The following is a 20,337-nucleotide window of genomic DNA, read 5'->3' as shown; positions in this document are numbered from 1 at the left end:
GACTGCAGCTACAGAAGCCATGCTATGCCTTTGGAAGGCTGTGCAGAAACTGATTGAACAGAGCTCTTTGAGGCTTTTTCCTTCCTTTAATTGTATTCCTGTCGTGAACTTATTTCTGAAGTTCAGTGGGTCATTATTTTGTTTTTTTGGTTTTGATTGTTTGACTTAAAATGATTCAACTACCATTTGTATTGATTTTTAGTGGATTCACAGAGAACCTTCACTACAGCTAAGTAACCTTGCTTTTTCCTCCCCTCTTAATTTGAGTCACTGCAGCAACCGTTTTGGGCCAGGAAACATGCAACAGAACTCCTTTCAAAATCCTAAATCCATGGGCCCTAATCTGCCCAGCCACAAAGGCTGTGAATGTAGCCTCTGTAGCTTCCTCAACTCTAGTCAGCCCAGGAAGTAGAAGACATGGATCTAGAAACTGAACCCAGGACCCTTGGCATAAAGGACTGGGAACAACTACTTTCTTTCATTAGCCTATTTTATGCTTTTGCCCCACAAATTTTCCTATTTTTATGGAGATACAAAATGGAGGGAAGGGAAGGACTCACTACTTTAAAAACTTATTACACCAAATCTATCCAAGTTCTCTAATATACAGATTTAAAATTCCTCAGTCACTTGGTAGAGAATGAGAACAGCTACTGTATATACTCGATTGTAAGTCGAGAACTTTACCCAGTGTTGTCTTACCTGAAGATAACACCCTTAGAAGCTTTAAAAAAAACAAAACAAACAACACTATATTGGTAATCTCCTCCCCCCCCCCCCCCCGGCTTTATACCTTCAATTCACAAATGTCTTCCTCACAGCACCAGCACTGCAGAGATACATGACTGAGATCTCCAGAGTGCACACTATGACTTGTCCAGCGCCCAGCTGGAAGTCAGAATGGGCGGGATGAGTCAGAGGGTGTGCTTTGCAGTAAACCAAGCGGCGTAACTCTACAGTGCCAGAGTACTGTAAGGAAGACATTTGAAAACTGAAGGTCCAAGACTGGGGGGGGAGCAGCAGAGGGAACATAACCATATTGGGTCAGACCAATGGTCCATCTAGCCTTCCAACAGTGGCCGATTCAGGTCACAGGTACTTGACATAACCCCAAATAGTAGTAAGATTTATGCTAATGATCCCTGGGGTCAAGCAGTGGCTTTCCTCAGGTCTACATCAATAGCAGACCATGGACTTCTTCCAGGAATTTGTCCAAACTTTTTAAAACCCAGATACATTAATTGCTGATACCACATTCTCTGGCAACGAGTTCAGAGCTTAACTATTTGTTAAGTTAAAAACTAATTCCTCCTGTTCATTTTAAAAGTAGTACCATGTAATTTCCTTGAGTGTCCTTAATATTTGTTCTTTTTGAAAGGGTAAAAAATCAATTTACATCTACCCGTTCTACACCACTCAGTATTTTGTAGACCTCTATCATATCCCCTTCTCAGCCATCTCTTTTCCAAGCTGGAGTCCTAACCTCTTAAGTCTTTCCTCATTTGAGCAGAGTTCCATTTCCTTAATCATTCTGGTCACCCTTCTTTGAACCGTATCTTTTTTGAGCTAAAGCAACCAAAATTGTACGCAATACTCAAGGTGAGGACACACCATAACGCTATCGATACAAAGGCATTACAATATTCTGACTTACTATTCTTTTCCTAATAATTTCTAGGCGCGCTGGGTCAGAGTTAAATAGGCAAAGATATAAATGACAAAAAACATTATTAAACCGTAGTATATTAAAGGGAATGGGCAGTTCTTGAAGTCCAAAAATATTCTTTCAATTGCTTAAAATACAAAGTAAGTTGACCTGCAGCACAGACTATTTCCCACTCAAGAATTAATAACTATAATCTAGGGCTGTACATCGATCAAAAGGTTCAACTGCACAATTGTGATTAAAAAATTTTAATTGCACGGCTGAATTGCATAGAACGTCCCTCTTACATTTCCTCCTGTACAGTGCAATATATAGCTCTCAAAACTGACAAATTTCAATTACTAAACTAAAAATAAAATAATTTATTTTACCCTTGTCTGGTGGATTTTATCTAATTATCTCATTTCATGACTCCGGTTCTGCTTCCCTGTGCTCCCAGCACAGTTCTGTGCTTTGAACTCTGCTTCCGGGGCCTCCTGTCTATCCACTATTTCTTTTCTCCTCTCTCTTCCTACCCTATTATCCATCTTTCGCATTCAACTTTCATCCATCTTTTCAATTCTGTCTAGCTTCCATCTCTCCCCTTCCCTCCCCCCTCCATGGGCAAAGTCCTCTCCTCTTCCATGGGCACAGTCTCTCCCTTCCATGATCACCATTTCTCCTCTCCATGATCACCATTTCTTCCGTTTCTCTTTTCTCCTCTTCCATTCACTTCCCTTCCATGGGCACCATTTCATGTCTCTCTTCTCTCCCCTTCATGGGCACCGTCTCTCCCCTCCCCTCCATGATCACTATTTCTCATAAGAATAGCCATACTGGGTCAAATCAATGGTCCATCTAGCCCAGTATCCTCCTTCCAACAAGTGGTCAATCCAGGTCACAAATACTTGGCAGAAACCCAATGTTTCCCCTTCACTTCATATTCATCATCTCCCTTGTTTTTTCCATTCCCTATTTCCAGCATCTGTCTCTCTCACACACCTCTTTCTGCTCTCTTTCTCCTCGCAAATTTTCCTACGCTCCTGAACCCTCTCCCACCGCACTGCAGCACTGAAGGCAAAGTTGGAGTGCCGAGAAGAGCAGGAATAAGGAGAAAGAACACCGTCCTGAAGCCTTTCACTCTAACGGGCCTCAGTGCTGCTGCCTAGAGCTTCTTTAGCCTTGCCCCGGACCCAATGTCACAGACTCATACCTCCGTGGTTACTTTTGGGTCATGGGTGCATGGCTCCACCTTCCCTGACAGCCTTGGGAGGAGAACAGCAGCAGAGTCAACCCAGATTGGGACCCAGCAGCCGGTCTTTGCAGCCCACAAAGGAAGCAATGGGTGAGGGAGCGAGACATTAACATGAATTACAATTTTTAAAGTGTCAAATGTACAGCCCTACTATAATCCTATGTTAAATAAGTCTTTATCAAACATACTTTTATTTGTGGGGGTAGGTATTGAGAATTGGCAGATTTGTGCAAAAAAAACTCTAATTTCTCCATAACCTTAAAAAGATTTGGTTCAGTAAGTTATGATATATTCTTCTCCTACCCTACACTCCCAGCAAATCTATCATGCTTTAAATCCACTGCTCAGTACATGGAGCTTGTTGGTTGTTTATCTTGTCGTATCATCAATAAAAAATTGTTGAAACTAAATCCACTCATATGTTACTTCCCCCCAGGATTCACTTTAAATGTCAGCATTAGCCTACCACTACTAGCAACCTGTGGTAGAAGTCAATGGCTCAGTATCTTTATCAGTGCTCCAGAACAAATCAGTCCAAGGCCAGTGGGTCTTCAACTGACCAATGTTGGATCCTAAGTTTAGGTGTCAGCTCACCAACTCACATACTACATTATTAAACTACAGCATGTGCCTTGGTGGAAGAGCAGTGCTTCAGGTCTTCTGTCTGTCCCCTAAGGTCAAGCAAATCTAATTCTTTGAACATTTTAATCTCTGAATACATCTTACTCACCAAAAGTCTCAAACATCTGGTATCCAAGCTCCTCTTGTGCTAGATCCACCCCATTAGAAGCCGTCTCCTCTACCCCAGTGCCATTGCTTGTCATTTCACAAGTTGGGGAATACATCACTTCATACTGCTTACTGCTATCCAAAGTCTCCGAGTTACCTAGTGAGGAAACAGACCATAGGTCTAGTTTTATTGAAGATGGAAACTGTGGAGGCCTAGCAAAAAAACAAAACACTCATGCTTTAGAAACCTCCATTTTTCATTCGAGTGAATTCCATGTACAATGCAGAATTTTCACAGAACTCCCCTCCTGTGTACAATTTTGCACTTGACACACAGAATTTGGCACAAGGACCACAAAGTTCCATCTTCACCATGCTGATTACAAGGAGAGCTCTAGCATTTTGGGCTGTATCTTTCTCCTCTGCCATCCCGGGCCTGACAGTTGATTTGGAATGCACAGGACACTATGACATGGTCCAATGTGCAACCGATCTCCTCCTACTACATGTTGTGTTATCAACAGGGGAAGAGCATGGCAGCTGCAGGACTAGAAGACAAAAGAACAAAGGAGCAGGGAGGCAAAGAGCATTTGGGAGGGGGTTGAGGGAGAAAAACTAAGGGACAAAGATGAAAAAGCAGCCAAGAACTGGTGTTGAACCTGGAGTGAGGGGGGAAGAAAGTGGAAGAGATCAACCCTACAGAGGGAATAAGCTGGGGAGTGTTGCATCTGAGGAAGAAGAAAGCGGTTGAGTGTCGGGCATGGGCAAGGAGAAGTCAGACATTATGATGGGAGAATTCTACATTTAAAGAGAAAGTATGCAGAATTTTAAAATATTGTTGACAGCACTTCATTTTTTTTAAACAAAATTCCCCCAACAGTTGTCTTTAGATAATTCTAATGCTATCTCAATAACAGGAACTGAAAATGCTAAAGGTCCATGTCAAATACATCAACCGACAGCCTGCTCTAAAGATGCAAAAACCCCACAGCATGATGAAAGGACAACTTCTGCAAAATATCTGTGGCATTCTATGCAAAACTGTGTGTGCTCCCCATGCTCCCCAGCAATGATGTGGTACTAAGTGGCACCTTCCTACAATGCACTAATCCACTGGAAGTCCACTGCTGTCTTGAAATAAAACAGCACCCACCACCACAGTCTGCAGTCATCTGCTACTATGTTACAAAGTCGAAATAATTAACCCAGATCTCACAGTTGTCCTCCTCTCTGGTTCTCTGTAATTTGGACAGATGAGCCTATAAATTCCCACAATTAAACCAACAATACGAATGAGAACCTCCCCCCCTCAATGTCTATCCTCTCAAACCTATCCTGCTACTGCTTTCTCTACCTACCCTAAAACAAATTAAAATCATCATATGCAGTTACGCATATGATGGAGAAATTAAATATTATCTGGTATTTTTCTTTCCTTTAGTCTTACCAGACCAGTCCAAAACCTGTGGGTTTATACCTGTCAACCAGGAGACGACAAAGACTTGCGAGCTCTGTCCTACAAGGGCACCATGCAACCTTCGCCTCATCATTCAAAATACTGAACACCAATGGAGAGCAGGTGTTTTTCTTTTCTTTCAAGTAATAGAATACAACAAATTAAAAGCATAATGAAAACAACTCCCTTTTTTTAAATAGCAAGTGAATCGCTGAAACAAGAGAAGAAATTGTTCTCTTCAATTATCTACACTGAAAATGTTGCCATCATCTGATGAGAAGGAAATGTTCCAAGTCAACAAGACAGAGTATATTTAACAAAGGAGCTATCCATGCTATCCCATAAGACTTTAAATAGGCCCAGATGCATGGAATATACTTTGGTGACACCAATTGTGGTCCTTAAGGCCCTAGAATTCTAGCCCTTTTTTGTTGGAGATGTTAACTTGCATCTTCAAGATCCATCAGATTTTCAGGTTCAAGGGTTTCTTGAATTTGATCAGCCATCCACAGTTCTCATATTAAGGGCCATAGGTCGCAGGATCTTAAGTTTTAATGATTGTTCCCAGCTTCCTTGGACATATCACTTTTTATTTGATTTTACTATTAATTGGCAGGAATCATGATATAAGAAAAGTAGTTCTAAAGTGTTGAGGAAAACTAGAGGTAAGATAGATGTTGATTGATTGATTTATTTTGGATTAAAATTACAAACTTTGCTGAATGCTCTCTCTCCAAGTGAGCTTTTCAATAACTAGCATGATTACGTTTCAAAAATATTAGATGACAGCACCCTACAAAACAAAGGTTAAGATCCTACGTGAATCAGAGAAATGGTTAGATGAAGAACTTTTACTTTTAAAAAGAGTTTGTAGGAAAAGTGAACGAGCTTGGAGAAATCTATGTCTCTGGAATATAAAAAGATTTGGCGCTTTAAGATTTCACTATCCAAGCAATTGATTTCTAAAAAGAAACATGATTTCTATTCTAAACAAATAGGGGATGGTAATTTAGATGTTCACAAACTATTTTGCTTGGTTGACAACCTATTTAATACTACCACATTGACTTTTCAAAGTGGTTCTATTCCGCCATCTGCTTCTTCATTGTTACCTTTTCTTTAAAATAAGAAGCCAACCATTCAAAATCAATTGCATTCTGTTATTTTTGAAGAAACTATGCAGCTTGTGGAGTGATTTTTCACTCATGACTTCTGCTGAAGTTAAATAGTTGAAAAAAAGATTTTTTTAAGTCTAAATGTATTTCTAAGTCTAATTGTAATATAGATGAGTTTTTGACTGCTTTAGCTACGTTTGGTTTAGCCTGTGTTTGACCAATGGCAGAAATCTGAATACTAAAAGTGAAATTGTTTTATTTATTTGTAACACTTGTACCCCACATTTTCCCACCCATTTGCAGGCTCAATGTGGCTTACATAGTACCGTATAGGCGATCGCCAATATCGGTATGAACAAATACAAAGTGAAGTTGTGGTAAAGTTTGTGCTTAACAGTCAGATTTAGGAATCACAAGGAGGAAGAGGTAATTTATGTCCAATCGAGTTTAGGTTTTGTTACAGAGTTGAGGCATTTAAGTTGGGTTGTTCGGGTATGCCTTTTTCAACATGTAAGTTGTTAGTAGTTTCCGGAAGTTTATGTGGTCATATGTTGTTTTCACGGCATTTGGTAGTGCGTTCCATAATTGTGTGCTTATATAGGAGAAGCCGGATGTATAGGTTGTTTTGTATTTGAGTTCTTTGCAGCTTGGGTAGTGGAGACTTAGGTATGTTTGTGTTTTAACTCCTGTCCCTAAGAACTTAAATGGTAATCTGTCTATACCTAGTAATTATCGTCTAGTGGCATCTATCCCATTATTTACCAAGGTTATAGAGTAGAGAGTTGCATGGGGACAGAAATCTTACCCATCCCCGCCTGTCCCTGTTGGAATCTTACCCGTCCCCACTGGAATCTTACCCATCCCCGCAAAAATTTAAACCATCCCAACCCATCCCCGCAAGAATTTAACCCATCCCCACCCATCCCTGTAAAAATTTAATGGTACATAAAAGAAAATTCCAGTCAGCTCCCTCAGTCTCTCTCTGGATTTGAGCCACAGCACTGTAGGCAAGGAAGGAACGGAAGTTGGAACTTGGAGCACTCTGTTGCGCACATGTAAGATTTGTCTCTGATTCACTGGCAGTGTGTGCTGACAGGTCGCCACATGCACATGCCAGTAGGTCAGGTGACATCTGATTCTCGTGCCTGTGTCAGAGCTGAGGTCTGTGCACCAGTCTGGGAGCAAACAGGATTAATAGTAACATAGTAAGTGACAGCAAATAGACCTGAACGGTCCATCCACTCTGCCCAATAGTCACACATGATCAATTCATCATTAAATCAACGAGTGTGATATTATATACTTGATTATGGTCTTTCTTTCGTGTTTCTGGAACAAAGACCACAGAAGTCTACCTGGCCCCATCCTTATGTTCCAAATGCTGGAGTTGCCATCGAAGCCCACTCCAGCCTATTCATGTTCTCATTTGTGGGACACAGACCGTAAAAGTCTGTCCAGCAATGTCCTCATGTTCCAGCCACTGAAGTTGCTGTCTAAGCCCTTTCCAGCCCATCCTACATCAGATTGCCATGTATGAGACACAGACCATACAAGTCTGCCAGGTATCATCCCTAGTTCATCACAGCCAGAGTCGCCATCTAAGCGTCACTTGACACATCCACACACATGCAGCCATTTAAGGTTAGCTTTTATATAACTTCCATTTTCTAATTAGAGATCCTCTGTGTTCATCCTAAGCCTTTTTGAATTCCGTCATCATTTGTGACTCTACCACCTCCTTAATGGAAGACTTTCCACATTTATGCTGTTAAAGCAAGGAAGAAGAGGAGGAGGAGGAGGAGACAGCACTCAAATAAATTGGTATTCGGTAGATGAGAGGCTGGTGCAGGTGCAGCATACACTTCCACGGGAAGCCCGCAGAACTGCTTCCATCCCCGAACTGCCTCCGTCCCCGTGGGAACCCCACAGAACTGAACTGCCTCTGTCCCCGCGGGAATGCCACGGGTTCTGCGAGATTCCCGCAAACCCCGTCCAGCTCTCTATTATAGAGGACTTTCATCTCTAAACAATTAGATGATTATTTGTATGAAAATATTTTGCACCCATCTCAGTCAGGATTTCGTAAGAATCACAGTACAGACATAGTGGTAGCTTCTATTTTCACGCACAGTAAAGCTTTACTAAGTCAAGGGCATAAAGCAAGAGTGTTTCAATTTGATTTGTCATGTGCTTTCAACTGGTTGATAATTACATCTTATTAACCAGGTTGAGTGATATTGGAAGAGTATTGGAATGTTTTAAAGGTTTTTTTTTTGTCAACTTGTAGTTATAAAGTACAGAAAATGGTATCTTATTTGCCAGCTGGAGACCTGGCTGAGGGGTTCCCACAAGGCTTGTCCTTATCTCCATCATCCTATATAATAATTCTCACCACCAACTTTCTAATGTGTCTGCCTTTGTCCGTGAATCCTTCGGAGTTGCTGAGCTAGGCTCCGTAGCCAGGCTGACGTCAGTCACAGCTGATTCCCAGGCAGGGGGAGGAGTAGGGAAACACGCGAAGCAAGTGGCAGGGAGCGGAGCATCAAACAACGACCCTCCTCTCCCCTGCCCCCCCCTGCAGCCACCCATGTCCAACGACCCTGCTCTCTCACCTGCCCCACCTTCATTCACCCAGGTTGTGTAACCAATTCTTCGGGGCAGGCAGGAAAGATCCCCGGTCCTGCCTGCCCGCTGCTGGTGCTCACGCTGCCCCGCTGCCGGATCGCTGTTCAAAATGGCCACCGATACTTACAAGGGCAGCCTCCAAGACTTCAGCAGAAGTATGCAGATATTACAATGCTATTCCCTATAGTGGGAGACTGCATACAGAATGATATTACATAAAGTAGTTGACCAAACAACTGAAAATTGAATTACTAATAATCAATTAAAATTAAACTGTGAGAAAAACCACATCTCATGCCATATAACAATTTTTTGATTGGTTCAAATATATTCACTTTTGAATCAATCTCAAAAACGTGTTGAAGTTGACTTTTTCACATCACGTAAAGTCTCTTCTTAGTAAATCTTTCTATATGTTAAAAAAAATTAATTGTGATTCTTAAGTACTTTGATATTGAAAGATTTAGGTTGGTGGTGTGGGCTTTGATTTTGTTCAGATTAGACTACTGTAATGTGTCTATAAGAGTTGTTCTAAAACACCATTAAAGCGACTACAGTTAGTCCAAAATACGGATGCTAGATTAATTTATTCTTCCCATCAGTTAGAGCCTGTCTCTCCACTGTTTGAAAGGTTACACTAGTTGCCTGTGCATGCCAGAGTGCATTTTGAACTATGTACTTTAGTTCATCGTATTTTGTATGGTGAGGTTCCATTATATTTAGTTGACTGGGATCACTTCTTTCTAATGGCATTCATAGTATAACTCGTAATCAAATGTTACTTAGTTTTCCATCACCTAAATCAATCAAAAAATTTAAGGTATTTAACACCTCTATATATTATCAAACTGTCCATGTGTGGAATTTGTTGGCAATATTGATTTGATGTATATCACGTTATCTTATCTTTCAGAAGAATCTTAAATTGTATTTATTTGTAAAATATTTTTAAAATACGGAATTTAGGTTATGTTATTGTAATTGAGAATGACTGTTCCAGTTTCTTCTCTTTTATTAATTATTTGATCCACAAAGAAGGGAAAATTAGGTTCTTACCTTGATCATTTTCTTTCCTTTAGTCACAGCAGATGAATCCATTAACTGATGGGTTGTATCCACCTCCCAGCAGGTGGAGATAGAGAACACTGAAAAGCACATGGTGTTCCTGGATGCCCAGCTCCCTCTGCATTCAGTATATGAAATTTCCAAAGCAGAGTGAATAAGAAAGGCAAAATAAACTTTCCTCACAGAGAACAAACGCCCCTGAACCAGAGCAATAACCAAACAAAGGAGGGACGTTATCAACCTCCTGCAATAAAAAGAGCATGTAGTAACTTTGATAGCTTGTCTTCAAGTACTCCTGATGAGGCACAATGTTTGTATGCAACATAAGTACAAAAACTAAAGTCAGACAGGGAGGGATCATGGATTCATCTGCTGTGACTAAAGGAAAAAAAATTATCAAGGTAAGAACCTAATTTTCCCTTCCTTCTCATCAACAGCAGATGAATCCATTAACTGATGGGATGCACCAAAGCACTCCCTAAGTAGGGTGGGAATGGGCAACTCCGTGAGCAAGCACTTGCGCTCCAAAATGCGCATCCTGCCGCGCTGCCACATCCAGCCTGTAATGCCGCACAAAAGAGAGCTGAGAAGCCCAAGTAGCCACACGAAAGATCTCTTGAAAAGAAAAGTTACCCGTTTCAGCCCACGAAGAGGACATTGCCCTCGTAGAGTGCGCTTTAAACACTTCAGGCGGCAACTGCTCTGAAAGTAGAAAAAAATGAGTTCCTTAAGACAGTGGGCTATAGTGGCCTAGACACCAGAAACTCACGTCTGGGACCTGCCAACAGAACAAATAAATGATCAGAATTCCTAAATCACCATACCCCTATTCAGGAAATCTACACTACCCCAACTTGACATTTCGTCCCTTAGATTGAAAGCTCCCTTGAGCAGGGACTGTCCTTCTTTGCTAAACTGTACAGTGCTGCGTAACCCTAGTAGCGCTCTAGAAATGTTAAGAAATAGTAGTAGTAAACTCATTTGACATCTGCAGATACTGCCACAGAGCCCTGTGGACATCCAAAAGGCGCAATTGCCCAAAGGAGTCCGGAAACTCCTCCTTACAAAAGGAAGGAAGAAAAATGGGCTGGTTCAGGTGAAAAGCTGAAACCACTTTAGGCAAAAAGGAAGGCACCGTACGAACAGTTACCCCGGATTCCGAGAACTGTAGAAAAGGATCCCAAAAGGAAAGAGCCTGAAGCTCACTCTTCTTGCCGACATCATTGCCACTAAAAAAAACTTTCTTGAGAGTCACATCCTTCTCAGAAGCCCATTTAAGAGGCTCAAATGGAGATCGCTGGAGCGCCTTCAACACGAGCCCCAGATTCCAAGCCGGACAGGGCAACCGAAAAAGGAGGATGGAGTCGAAGCGCCCCTCTGAGAAATCGGACAATATCCGGATGAGCAGCAAGGGACAAGCCGGAGACTTTCCCCCGGAAGCAGGCCAAAGCTGTAGCCCGTCCTGCAAAAAGTCTAGCAAAAGCGAGACTGTCTCCAGAGTCGGCGAGATAGCCTTTGGAGTACATCACGCCTCAAAAGTACGCCAGATGTGAGCATACGTCGTAGAGGTAGACTGCGTGCGAGCCTGCAAGAGCTTAGCAGTAACCTTGAGGTAGACTGAATGCGAGCCAGCAAGAGCTTAGCAATAACCTTATTAGAATAGCCCTTGTCCCTCAATTGCGCCCTCTCAAGAGCCAGGCTGTACGACCAAAGCGGCAAGGATCTTCCATAGTCACCGGATCCTGAACTAACAAGTTCGGAACCCGAGGCAAAGGAAGAGGCGCGTCCACCAGCATCTGCCGGAGATCTACGTACCACAGACGCCTTGCCAAATCCGGGGCGATGAGAATCACCAATCCTCGGTGCAGGCAAATCCGAAGTAGCACTGGCCCTATCAAGGGCCAAGGAGGGAACACATACAGGAGGCCCAAGGACCCAGGTTGAGCCAGGGCATCCAACCCCGTCGAGCGAGGATCTCTCCTTCTGCTGAAAAAGCGAGGGACTTTGGCGCTTATGCTGAGAGGTGTGGTAGCCGTGTTAGTCCACTCTTAAAGGTTATCAATAGAAATCAAACAATATAAAACATGGAAAAGAAAATAAGATGATACCTTTTTTATTGGACATAACTTAATACATTTCTTGATTAGCTTTCGAAGGTTGCCCTTCTTCGTCAGATCGGACTAGGCCTAGAAACTCCCTTGTAATACTAAGAAGTGGGGATATATTATGCAAATCCCAATTCTTAGTATTAAGAGGGTTGAAGTTGAAGCTCTGATCCCTACCAATCAGGAGATATAATTTCATATATACTATTGCTATTTATGTAAATTGGCTTTTCATTATTGAACCCTTATGGTTTCGCTTTTGCTTTTGCACTTAATTAGCACTGTTTTCTCCATGTTTACATTGTCTTTCATGTCTCTTGACATCTATATATTATTTTTGCTTATTCAGTTCACCCTGATTATGCCCACCAAGATATAGCAATGTATCATTCAGGCATACAGTTATTTTGCTTATTCCTTTGCCAGCCTCTGACTCTTGATGGACTGATTATGATGGTGCATGCCTAGAATAAAGACATGGAAAGATCCAAGTTTGTACACCACAAGTACGTCTTCAAGATCTATCCAGGCCCAAATGATGTTAGATCCCCCAAGGTTGTGGCAATAATCTTTACACCTTGCAAACTACTGGACCACAAGTTTTGGGTCCATGTGAAAGATATACGGGTTTACTCAGCCGCAGAACCAGATGTTACCAGCCTAACCATCTCAAGACCGGTCACTTCCTTCAGCAGGCCAGCCTGAAAACCCAGCCCTGTTAGATCTTCCAGATCTCCGTCCAGATTCTTCAGCGCTTCCACCGCCTCAACCATGATCGAGGAAAGAGAATTCAGAACGGATACTTAATTTGAGATTTACTGTTGCTGTTTATGGACATTATAGATTCATATTTTGTTTTATTTGTAGTTTAGCAGTAATCCTGTCTATATATTGAAAAGGTTTTATTTTTATTTTCCTATTATTTCCTGTTTTTCTAAGAGTTTCCCCGTTATTTCTGTTTATGTAATTTAAATTGAAGTTGATATTGCTCAGACACAGGGGTAACATCAAACCCTAATACTGACTATGATATCATAATGTAGGTGTAAACCCTGTTAGTATCAACCAGTTATGCAATTGTTTAACTTTGGTGTAGGCTTACTTAAGCTGCATGTCTTTCTGTAGGTTTGACTGAGCTCCAAGTGAGGTAGCGGATATATAAAATGCTTCCCATACTTCCAGGTCATTATGCATATGTCAAGATCCATGATCCATGCATGACCTTTGTTAATATAAATTTTCTTAGGATTGACCATTTTTTTTTTTTGCTGTATAAGGCAACCACATACTTGCTATCCACTTTTTAGTGCTCATGATTGGATGCCAATGATGAGTAATAGTAAGGTCCAGGAATTCCGACCTGTTTAAGGATTCTGAATACCTACAACCTAAAACAGCCTGCAATCTGAGTACTAACCATATATTTGTTGAGCCACCATAACAATGCTTAATCAAAACCACTATTCCTTCCGAGGACCACTGAGATAGATACATTAGATTATCTCTCCATGCGCTATGCAACAGATATAATAGACGCCATAGAAAGACCTGAAAGTGTTTATTAGTATGATCCACCTGAAATTGCTAGTACCCGCATACCTATACTTCATGGGATTTTGTAGATGAACTCATGGATTTGTCCCATTCATAAAACCTCAAGAGAGATGACATCAGGATTAAGCCCAAGGGGTGGGGTAATATAAAGGGAATTCCATATGCCCAAAAATATAGCACCTAAGAATGAAGTTTCCTGTCTTGCACCATACCTTCTAGCAATTTTTAAGACCAAAACTCCCCCTCTAGTTTGATAGCTTGCCACCTTCTGGAATGGATGATGACAAGCTTGACGAGCTTTGTGTCACCCCTCCTCAGAGGGGGTGACAAGTGGGGAATGTATAATTATAGTACAGCAAGAGGCCCTCACTAGATGCCCACCGGAAGGGTGGAAGGCCAGATTTTAGGACTCAGGCTGTAAAAATACCAGCTAGGTTTAAAAATCTATGACTGGCTGAGCAAGGACTTGCTTTTCCTGCAGGTTAATATGTGTTCTACTTTGAGACCTATCCACTGGAATAGTGGTGGGCCAAGCTACATAGCTTTAAACAGCTGAAAAGCACTGACTAGGCCTGATAACAAGATGATGGCCTTATAGCAGAGAGCCTGCAAGAGCAAGGACTGCTTGGTGAGTTCTAATGAAACCTGGTGCTACTTCCAAATTGAGTGTAACACACATGATGTAGAAATTAAAGACAGAAATGATAAGAAGTTTGGTTCATAACACGGAGTCTGTCTTTAATAAGTTGGCACCCAGATCACAAGATGTTATGAAATTGATATATCCATATTTAGATATCTTCATAAGAACAAAGTGTTTACAAAAAAGGAAATTACACAATAGCTTGCAATAGCTAATGTTTGGATGTTTGGCTGTCCGTATCTAGGGAAGTGTTTACAAAAACGGAAAGAGGGGCACCTGACCGGAGGGCATGACTCATAGATTAAGCAAGATTAGAGAAAAAAAAATCCCTTCCCATAGACTTGTATTAGGACCAGATACTATATAAGAGAAGGGCATCAGATAGATCGTTGGAGGTTCTCCCCAACGCATTTAGGACGCAGAGCTCCAGTCAGCTGAATCCAGAATTTGTCTGATGAATGTATCTTATTAAAGTCTGATTTGGTAAGAATAAAAAGACTATTTCTTTAACTACACTGTTTCTGTCCTTGCTTCAATTTATTCTCTATCTTCTATCTGTTTTGCAAACTAACACACACACACACACACAAGTAAGATTTCTCACTGAACATAAATAGCCAAAGATTCATTTAGATCCAAAGAGACAGAAAGCTGTGGTCATGGGAATAAGATTCGAACTGAGCCTTCTGATGCCTTCCCAACAGCGATACCCATGGGAAGGGGTCTCACAGGAATTCAGGGAGGTGGTTAAAAAGATCTCAGAAGAACAAACCCTCTGTACACCTCCGTGTGGAAGGATCCCACGGGGGTCTATAGAGGGGTAATTAAACACCTTCTTCGTCAGATCAGAAAAAAGCAAATGTGTTGGCAGATAGTATATATCTATGCTGGACGCCATGAGGTCCAAGTCTGCATTTGGCACAAATCTGAAGAAAAACTTCTTCTGCCAGTTCCCATTCCGCCGGGTTGATTTGATGTCTGCTGAGGAAACCGGCTTGTACGTTGCTCTAACAGGCTATGTGAGCTGCGGACAGCAGCTCTAGGTGGCGTTTGGCCCAGTCGCAGATCTGAGACGCCTTCATAGCCAGTGCCCTGCACTGAGTGCCGCCCTGACAATTGATGTAGGCCACTGCTGTCGTGTTGTCCGACAGAACTCGGACAGGAAGATCATTCAGTGACCTGTCGAAGGCCATAAAAGCCTGGAATATCGCTCTCAGTATCAAGCGATTGATGGACCATCCCGCTTCCACGGTGGACAACAGACCCCAAGCATAGCGTCCCCAGCAATGAGCTCCTCAGCCCAAAAGGCTGGCATCCGTTATCACCAGACACCAAAACGGAAGAGCCAGTGGCATCCCCTGCTGTAGCATACTGTCGGAAAGCCACCAATCCATACTGCGCTAAGCCGTAGGAAGCCACCTTAGTCTGTGTTGGTACTCTTGAGAAAATGGGAGACCATTGCTGAAACAGAGCAAGCTGCAGCGGCCTCATGTAAGCTCTCGCCCAGGGAACCACCTCTATGGTGGCCATCATTGATCCCAGGAACTTAAAGTCCCAAGCTCGAGGGCGAGGCATCGCAGGAGCAGGCGGACCCGATTCTGAAGCTTGAGACGCCTGTTGTCGGGAAGAAAAACGAACCTTGAAGCCGTGTTGAACCGGATCCCCAAATACTCGAGAGAGGGTCAGGTGATTTTTGAGCATATTGACTACCCAACCCAGAGTCTGAAGAACTGTAACAACTCTGACTGTGGCAAGTCGGTTTTCGTCTGCTGAATCCGCTCTGATGAGCCAGTCGTCCAGATAAGGGTGAACTCTGATACCCTCTCGCCTGAGAAAGGCAGCCACTACTACCATCACCTTGGAAAAAGTCCGAGGGGCAGTTGCCAGGCCGAAAGGCAAGGCACGAAACTGGAAATGTTGGCTCAATACCGCAAACCGGAGAAACCGCTGATGCGGCGGCCAGATGGGAATATGCAAATACGCTTCCTTGAGGTCCAGAGACGTGAGAAACTCTCCTGGCTGTACCGCCGCAATGACGGAGCGCAGGGTTTCCATGCGGAACTGTCGCACTCCTAAGGCCTTGTTGACTCTGCTTAAGTCGAGGATAGGTCTGAACGACCCGCTTTTTCGAGGCACCACAAAATACATGGAGTAGCGACCGCAGCCGCATTCAGCGGGAGGAACCAGAACCACCGCTCTGAGCTTCAGCAACACTTGCAAGGTCTCGTTTACTGCCGCCCGCTTGACAGCAGTGCTGCATCAGGCCTCCAAAAACGCGTCTCCCACCGGGGCAGCGAATTCTAGTTGGTAACCTTCTCTGATCAGGTCCAGGACCCACTGATCCGAAGTAATCTTGGTCCACTCCTCGAGAAAGAGGGAGAGACGAGCTCCCCTACTGCGGGAACCGATGAGTGGACCGGCGCCCCATCATTGTGGAGGATGCTCCTGAACTCCTGGGCGTTGCCCGGACGCCGCAGTGCGTTTGTCCAAACAAAAAGGAGTTCCTCTGCTGGAAACGGATACGTTGACCAAACCCCGCAGAACGCCCCCGGCAAAACCTGCGAGCTTCGCGAAAACATGGCCTGGAAGTGGAGGGAAAAGAAGGACTTTTGGAAGAAGGCCTCGGCCTAACCTCAGGCAATCTTTGGGACTTAGAGTCCCCTAGGTCCTTAAACTTCTCCAAATCCTCCCCAAATTAAAGAAGGCCCCGAAAGGGTAACTTCACCAGCCTTTGTTTAGAGGCCATGTCAGCCACCTAATGCTGGAGCCAAAGAAGGCAAAGGGCAGCAACTGCCAAAAACATCTTCTTAGCCAACGCTCTAACCAGATCATAAACGGCATCAGCCAAAAAAGACAGTGCAGACTCCATACGCGGGCTGACCTCAGTGAGGGAACCCGCTCCATCGGCGAGCTGCTCAACCGCCTGCTGCAACCAGGAAAGGCAGGCCCTGGCTGCATAGGAACTGCAAATAGCCACCAATAAGGAAAGGCTCGAGATATCAAAGGACCGCTTCAGCACGGTTTCCAGCCGCCGGTCCTGCATATCTTTCAAAGCAACCCCTCCCTCCACCGGGAGATTAGTCTTTTTAGTCACAGCCGTGACTAACGCATCCACTTTAGGCATCCCAAAGAAGGCCAACTGACTTTCACTCAGAGGGTAAAGGTGACACATACTACTACTACTACTTAACATTTCTAGAGCGCTACTAGGGTTACGCAGCGCTGTACAAATCAACAAAGGACAGTCCATGCTCAGAGGAGCTTACAATCTAAAGGACAAAATGTCAAGTTGATGCAGTCTAGATTTCTTGAGTAGAGGTGTGGTGGTTAGGTGCCGAAGGCAACATTGAAGAGGTGGGCTTTGAGAAATGATTTGAAGATAGGCAGGGAGGGGGCCTGGCGTATGGGTTCAGGGAATTTGTTCCACGCATGGGGTGAGGCGAGGCAAAAAGGGCGGAGCCTGGAGTTGGCGGTGGTGGAGAAGGGTACTGAAAGGAGGGATTTGTCTTGAGAGCGGAGGTTATGGGTAGGTAGTCCTCGCCACCTTCAAGGGACCATCAGGGTCAGACCATTGAGCTGAAATAAGCTCTTGGATGGAAGCATGCACGGGAAAAGCCCGAGAAGGCTTCTTAGTACTAGCCATCCTAGGATTAATAGAAGAGGCAGCACCCTCATCAGGATCTTCAATACAAATGACCGTAAGGCATCAGAAATGAGAGCTGGCAGCTCGTTGCGGTGGAAAATCCGAACCGCTTTAGGGTCATCCAACTCCTGTGGCAAGCAGCCACCCTCGTCTGGATCACCAATCCGTGATGGTCTGCCCGACCCCTCAGACTCCCCGAAACTAGACCACGGGGGAGAGAACAGGGTGAAGAGTCCCCCTCAGATGGGGTATTCACTCGTCTATGCTTAGCGTCAGCCAAATGCTCGGGGGAAAAAATAAAGTCTCCAGCAGACGCTGTGCTATCAAGAACTGGAGGCAACCCAGTCCGAAAGGAATTGTCAGGAGCCTCAGGCAGTGCTCTTTTTTTTTTTTTATTTTATTTATTTATTCATATTATTAAATATATTACAAGCAAAATTCTTGTTCAGGATAGTATCCATTTAACAATAACATATTCAATCATTATAATAAAGGAAAAGGTGAATTCCTCACGTTTTCAAAAGAAAACAATACTCAAGTCCATAAATTCAGATCCAAGATTTCGGAAAACAAAAGGAGAAAAAACATTACAAGGAAAATAGATATCGGAAGACATACTAATTCAACTAGGCAGAGTTATTTTATATATTTAGCGCTTTTCCACTTTTACTGAGGCTATAAGTGCCGACACATGAGCAGGTTCTGTAAATACATATTTTTTTTCTCTAACCCTTATTATGCACTTGCAGGGGTATCTTAAAAAAAAAGTACCCCCCAAGTGCAGAATCTCCGGCTTAAAGAGCAAGAATTGTTTCCTCCGTCTTCTTGTCTCCTTAGAGACATCCGGAAATAATAATATTTTAAAACCTAAAAAAGGTTTATCTTTGTTACGAAAAAATAGACGAAAAATCCAACTCTTGTCTGGTAACAATGCGACCGTTGCCACTAATGTGGCTGCAGTCGCTAGATCAATATCCGAAGTCTCTAACAAAAGTGAGACATCTAATGGAGCTTCGGGTTGATTTAGGTCTTTCCCAGGGATATAATAAGCCATAGTCATTGGTGGTAAATTTTGTTCAGGAATTAATAGTATTTCGCGCATATAGCGCTTCAACATTTCCATAGGAGCAACATTCTGAAGTTTAGGAAAATTGACGAATCTGAGGTTACAATTTTTAGTATAATTGTCAAAGATTTCCATTTTAACCCTTAGGCTCGTCAAGTCTTTAATCATAGTAGATTGTACTGTTTCAAATTTCATAATCCTTTGATCCATTTTAACAACTTTATCATTCAAGTCTTTTATCTGCTCTTCTTTTTTTTGTAGATCTTTTTCCAAGGTTTTTAATTTAGGTAGTACCTCATTAGACTGTTTTAGGAATAACTGTCCTAGGTTAGAAACCAAATCCCACAAAGCTTCTAATGTAACCTCCTGGGGTTTGACCAGGAGTTCTAAAGGAATTTCAAATCTTACAGTTTGCTCAGATGTGGCACTCCGTTCCTCAGAGTTTCTCTCCTCAATCCGCGGCGTTTCCATGGGCATACTGCCCTCCAGTCCAGCTCCAGATGTAAAAACAGCTTCCATTCGGCGTTCTTCTGGGCCCCTGCCCTCTTCCGGGGTGGACCCTGTCGAATCCTCGAGGAATGAACTGGCGCCAAGCGGTTGTGGAGGAGGGGTGCGCTCGGCGGGGCTCAGAGTGACTTCAAGGCCAGGGAGCGCCGAAATCTCCAATTCGCCGGCGTTTCCGACTGGCAGCGTTCCGCCATCATGAGTAACTCCCTGGGGTCTCAAGTAACGATCCAAAGGACCAGGTAAGGAGGGAGTTAGCGGGGAAGCTCTAACCGCTAATCTCCCTCTCCGTTTAGGCATTTTTTTTTGTATAGAGAGATCGAGACCCGCTAGTGCTTAGTCGGCAGTGCTCTTTTTAACATAAAAGCCTTATGCATCAGCAGCACAAAAATTCAGGGGAGAAAAACTCACTCTGTACCTCCGCCCTCACATTGGGGGAAGCAGAGGCAATAGCTCCTCTAGAAACCTCGAAACGAGGCATCCCCCTGCACTCAGACCCCTCCGCAACCGCGAGGGTCGAGTCACATGGCGTCTCCAAGATGGCACCTGCTGCCAACTCTGTCGGGCAGGAAGACTCACCGCCCGCCATGCTCGTGCCAGCATTAGCATCTAGGCAGCATGAGCTGCAAAGCCCCGCTGCTGATCTGCGTTTCCCACAGTGGGAGCAGCGCTTAACCCCTTCAGCAGCCAAATACAGAAAACAAAATGGCGCTTTTGCGCCAAAACTTACCCCGCACAGAGCGCTGTCAGCAGGAACCTCCCTGGAGGAGCTGGGCACCACTCTCACCTCAGGAGACAGAGTCAAACGAGCTTCGGTCAAGCTGCACCGAACCAGGAGCTCTGGAGAAAGCCTCAGAAATCGCCTTGCTGAGAAAGTGAGCCTCTCTCTTTTCTTTTACTGTGAGGAAAGTAAGAGGCAGGCAGCCACAGAG

The 20,337-nt window shown here is 43.6% G+C and overlaps 1 protein-coding gene across 2 annotated transcripts in view; it reads right to left on the bottom strand.

The window, feature by feature from the left end:
* The window catches only part of LARP4 (La ribonucleoprotein domain family member 4), a 184,458-nt gene that overhangs the window by 115,792 nt on the left and 48,329 nt on the right, over positions 1–20,337 (bottom strand). For both annotated transcript variants that reach the window (XM_030198258.1, XM_030198259.1), the window contains exon 3: positions 3,631–3,786. In XM_030198258.1, coding sequence (XP_030054118.1) covers positions 3,631–3,786 — 156 coding nt within the window. The remainder of the gene's footprint in view (positions 1–3,630; positions 3,787–20,337) is intronic.

This window comes from Microcaecilia unicolor, chromosome 3 (assembly GCF_901765095.1).
Source record: "Microcaecilia unicolor chromosome 3, aMicUni1.1, whole genome shotgun sequence".
Taxonomy (NCBI): Eukaryota; Metazoa; Chordata; class Amphibia; order Gymnophiona; family Siphonopidae; genus Microcaecilia; species Microcaecilia unicolor.
The sequence above is the reverse complement of the archived record's forward strand: the minus strand, read 5'-3'. Positions and strand labels throughout refer to the sequence as shown.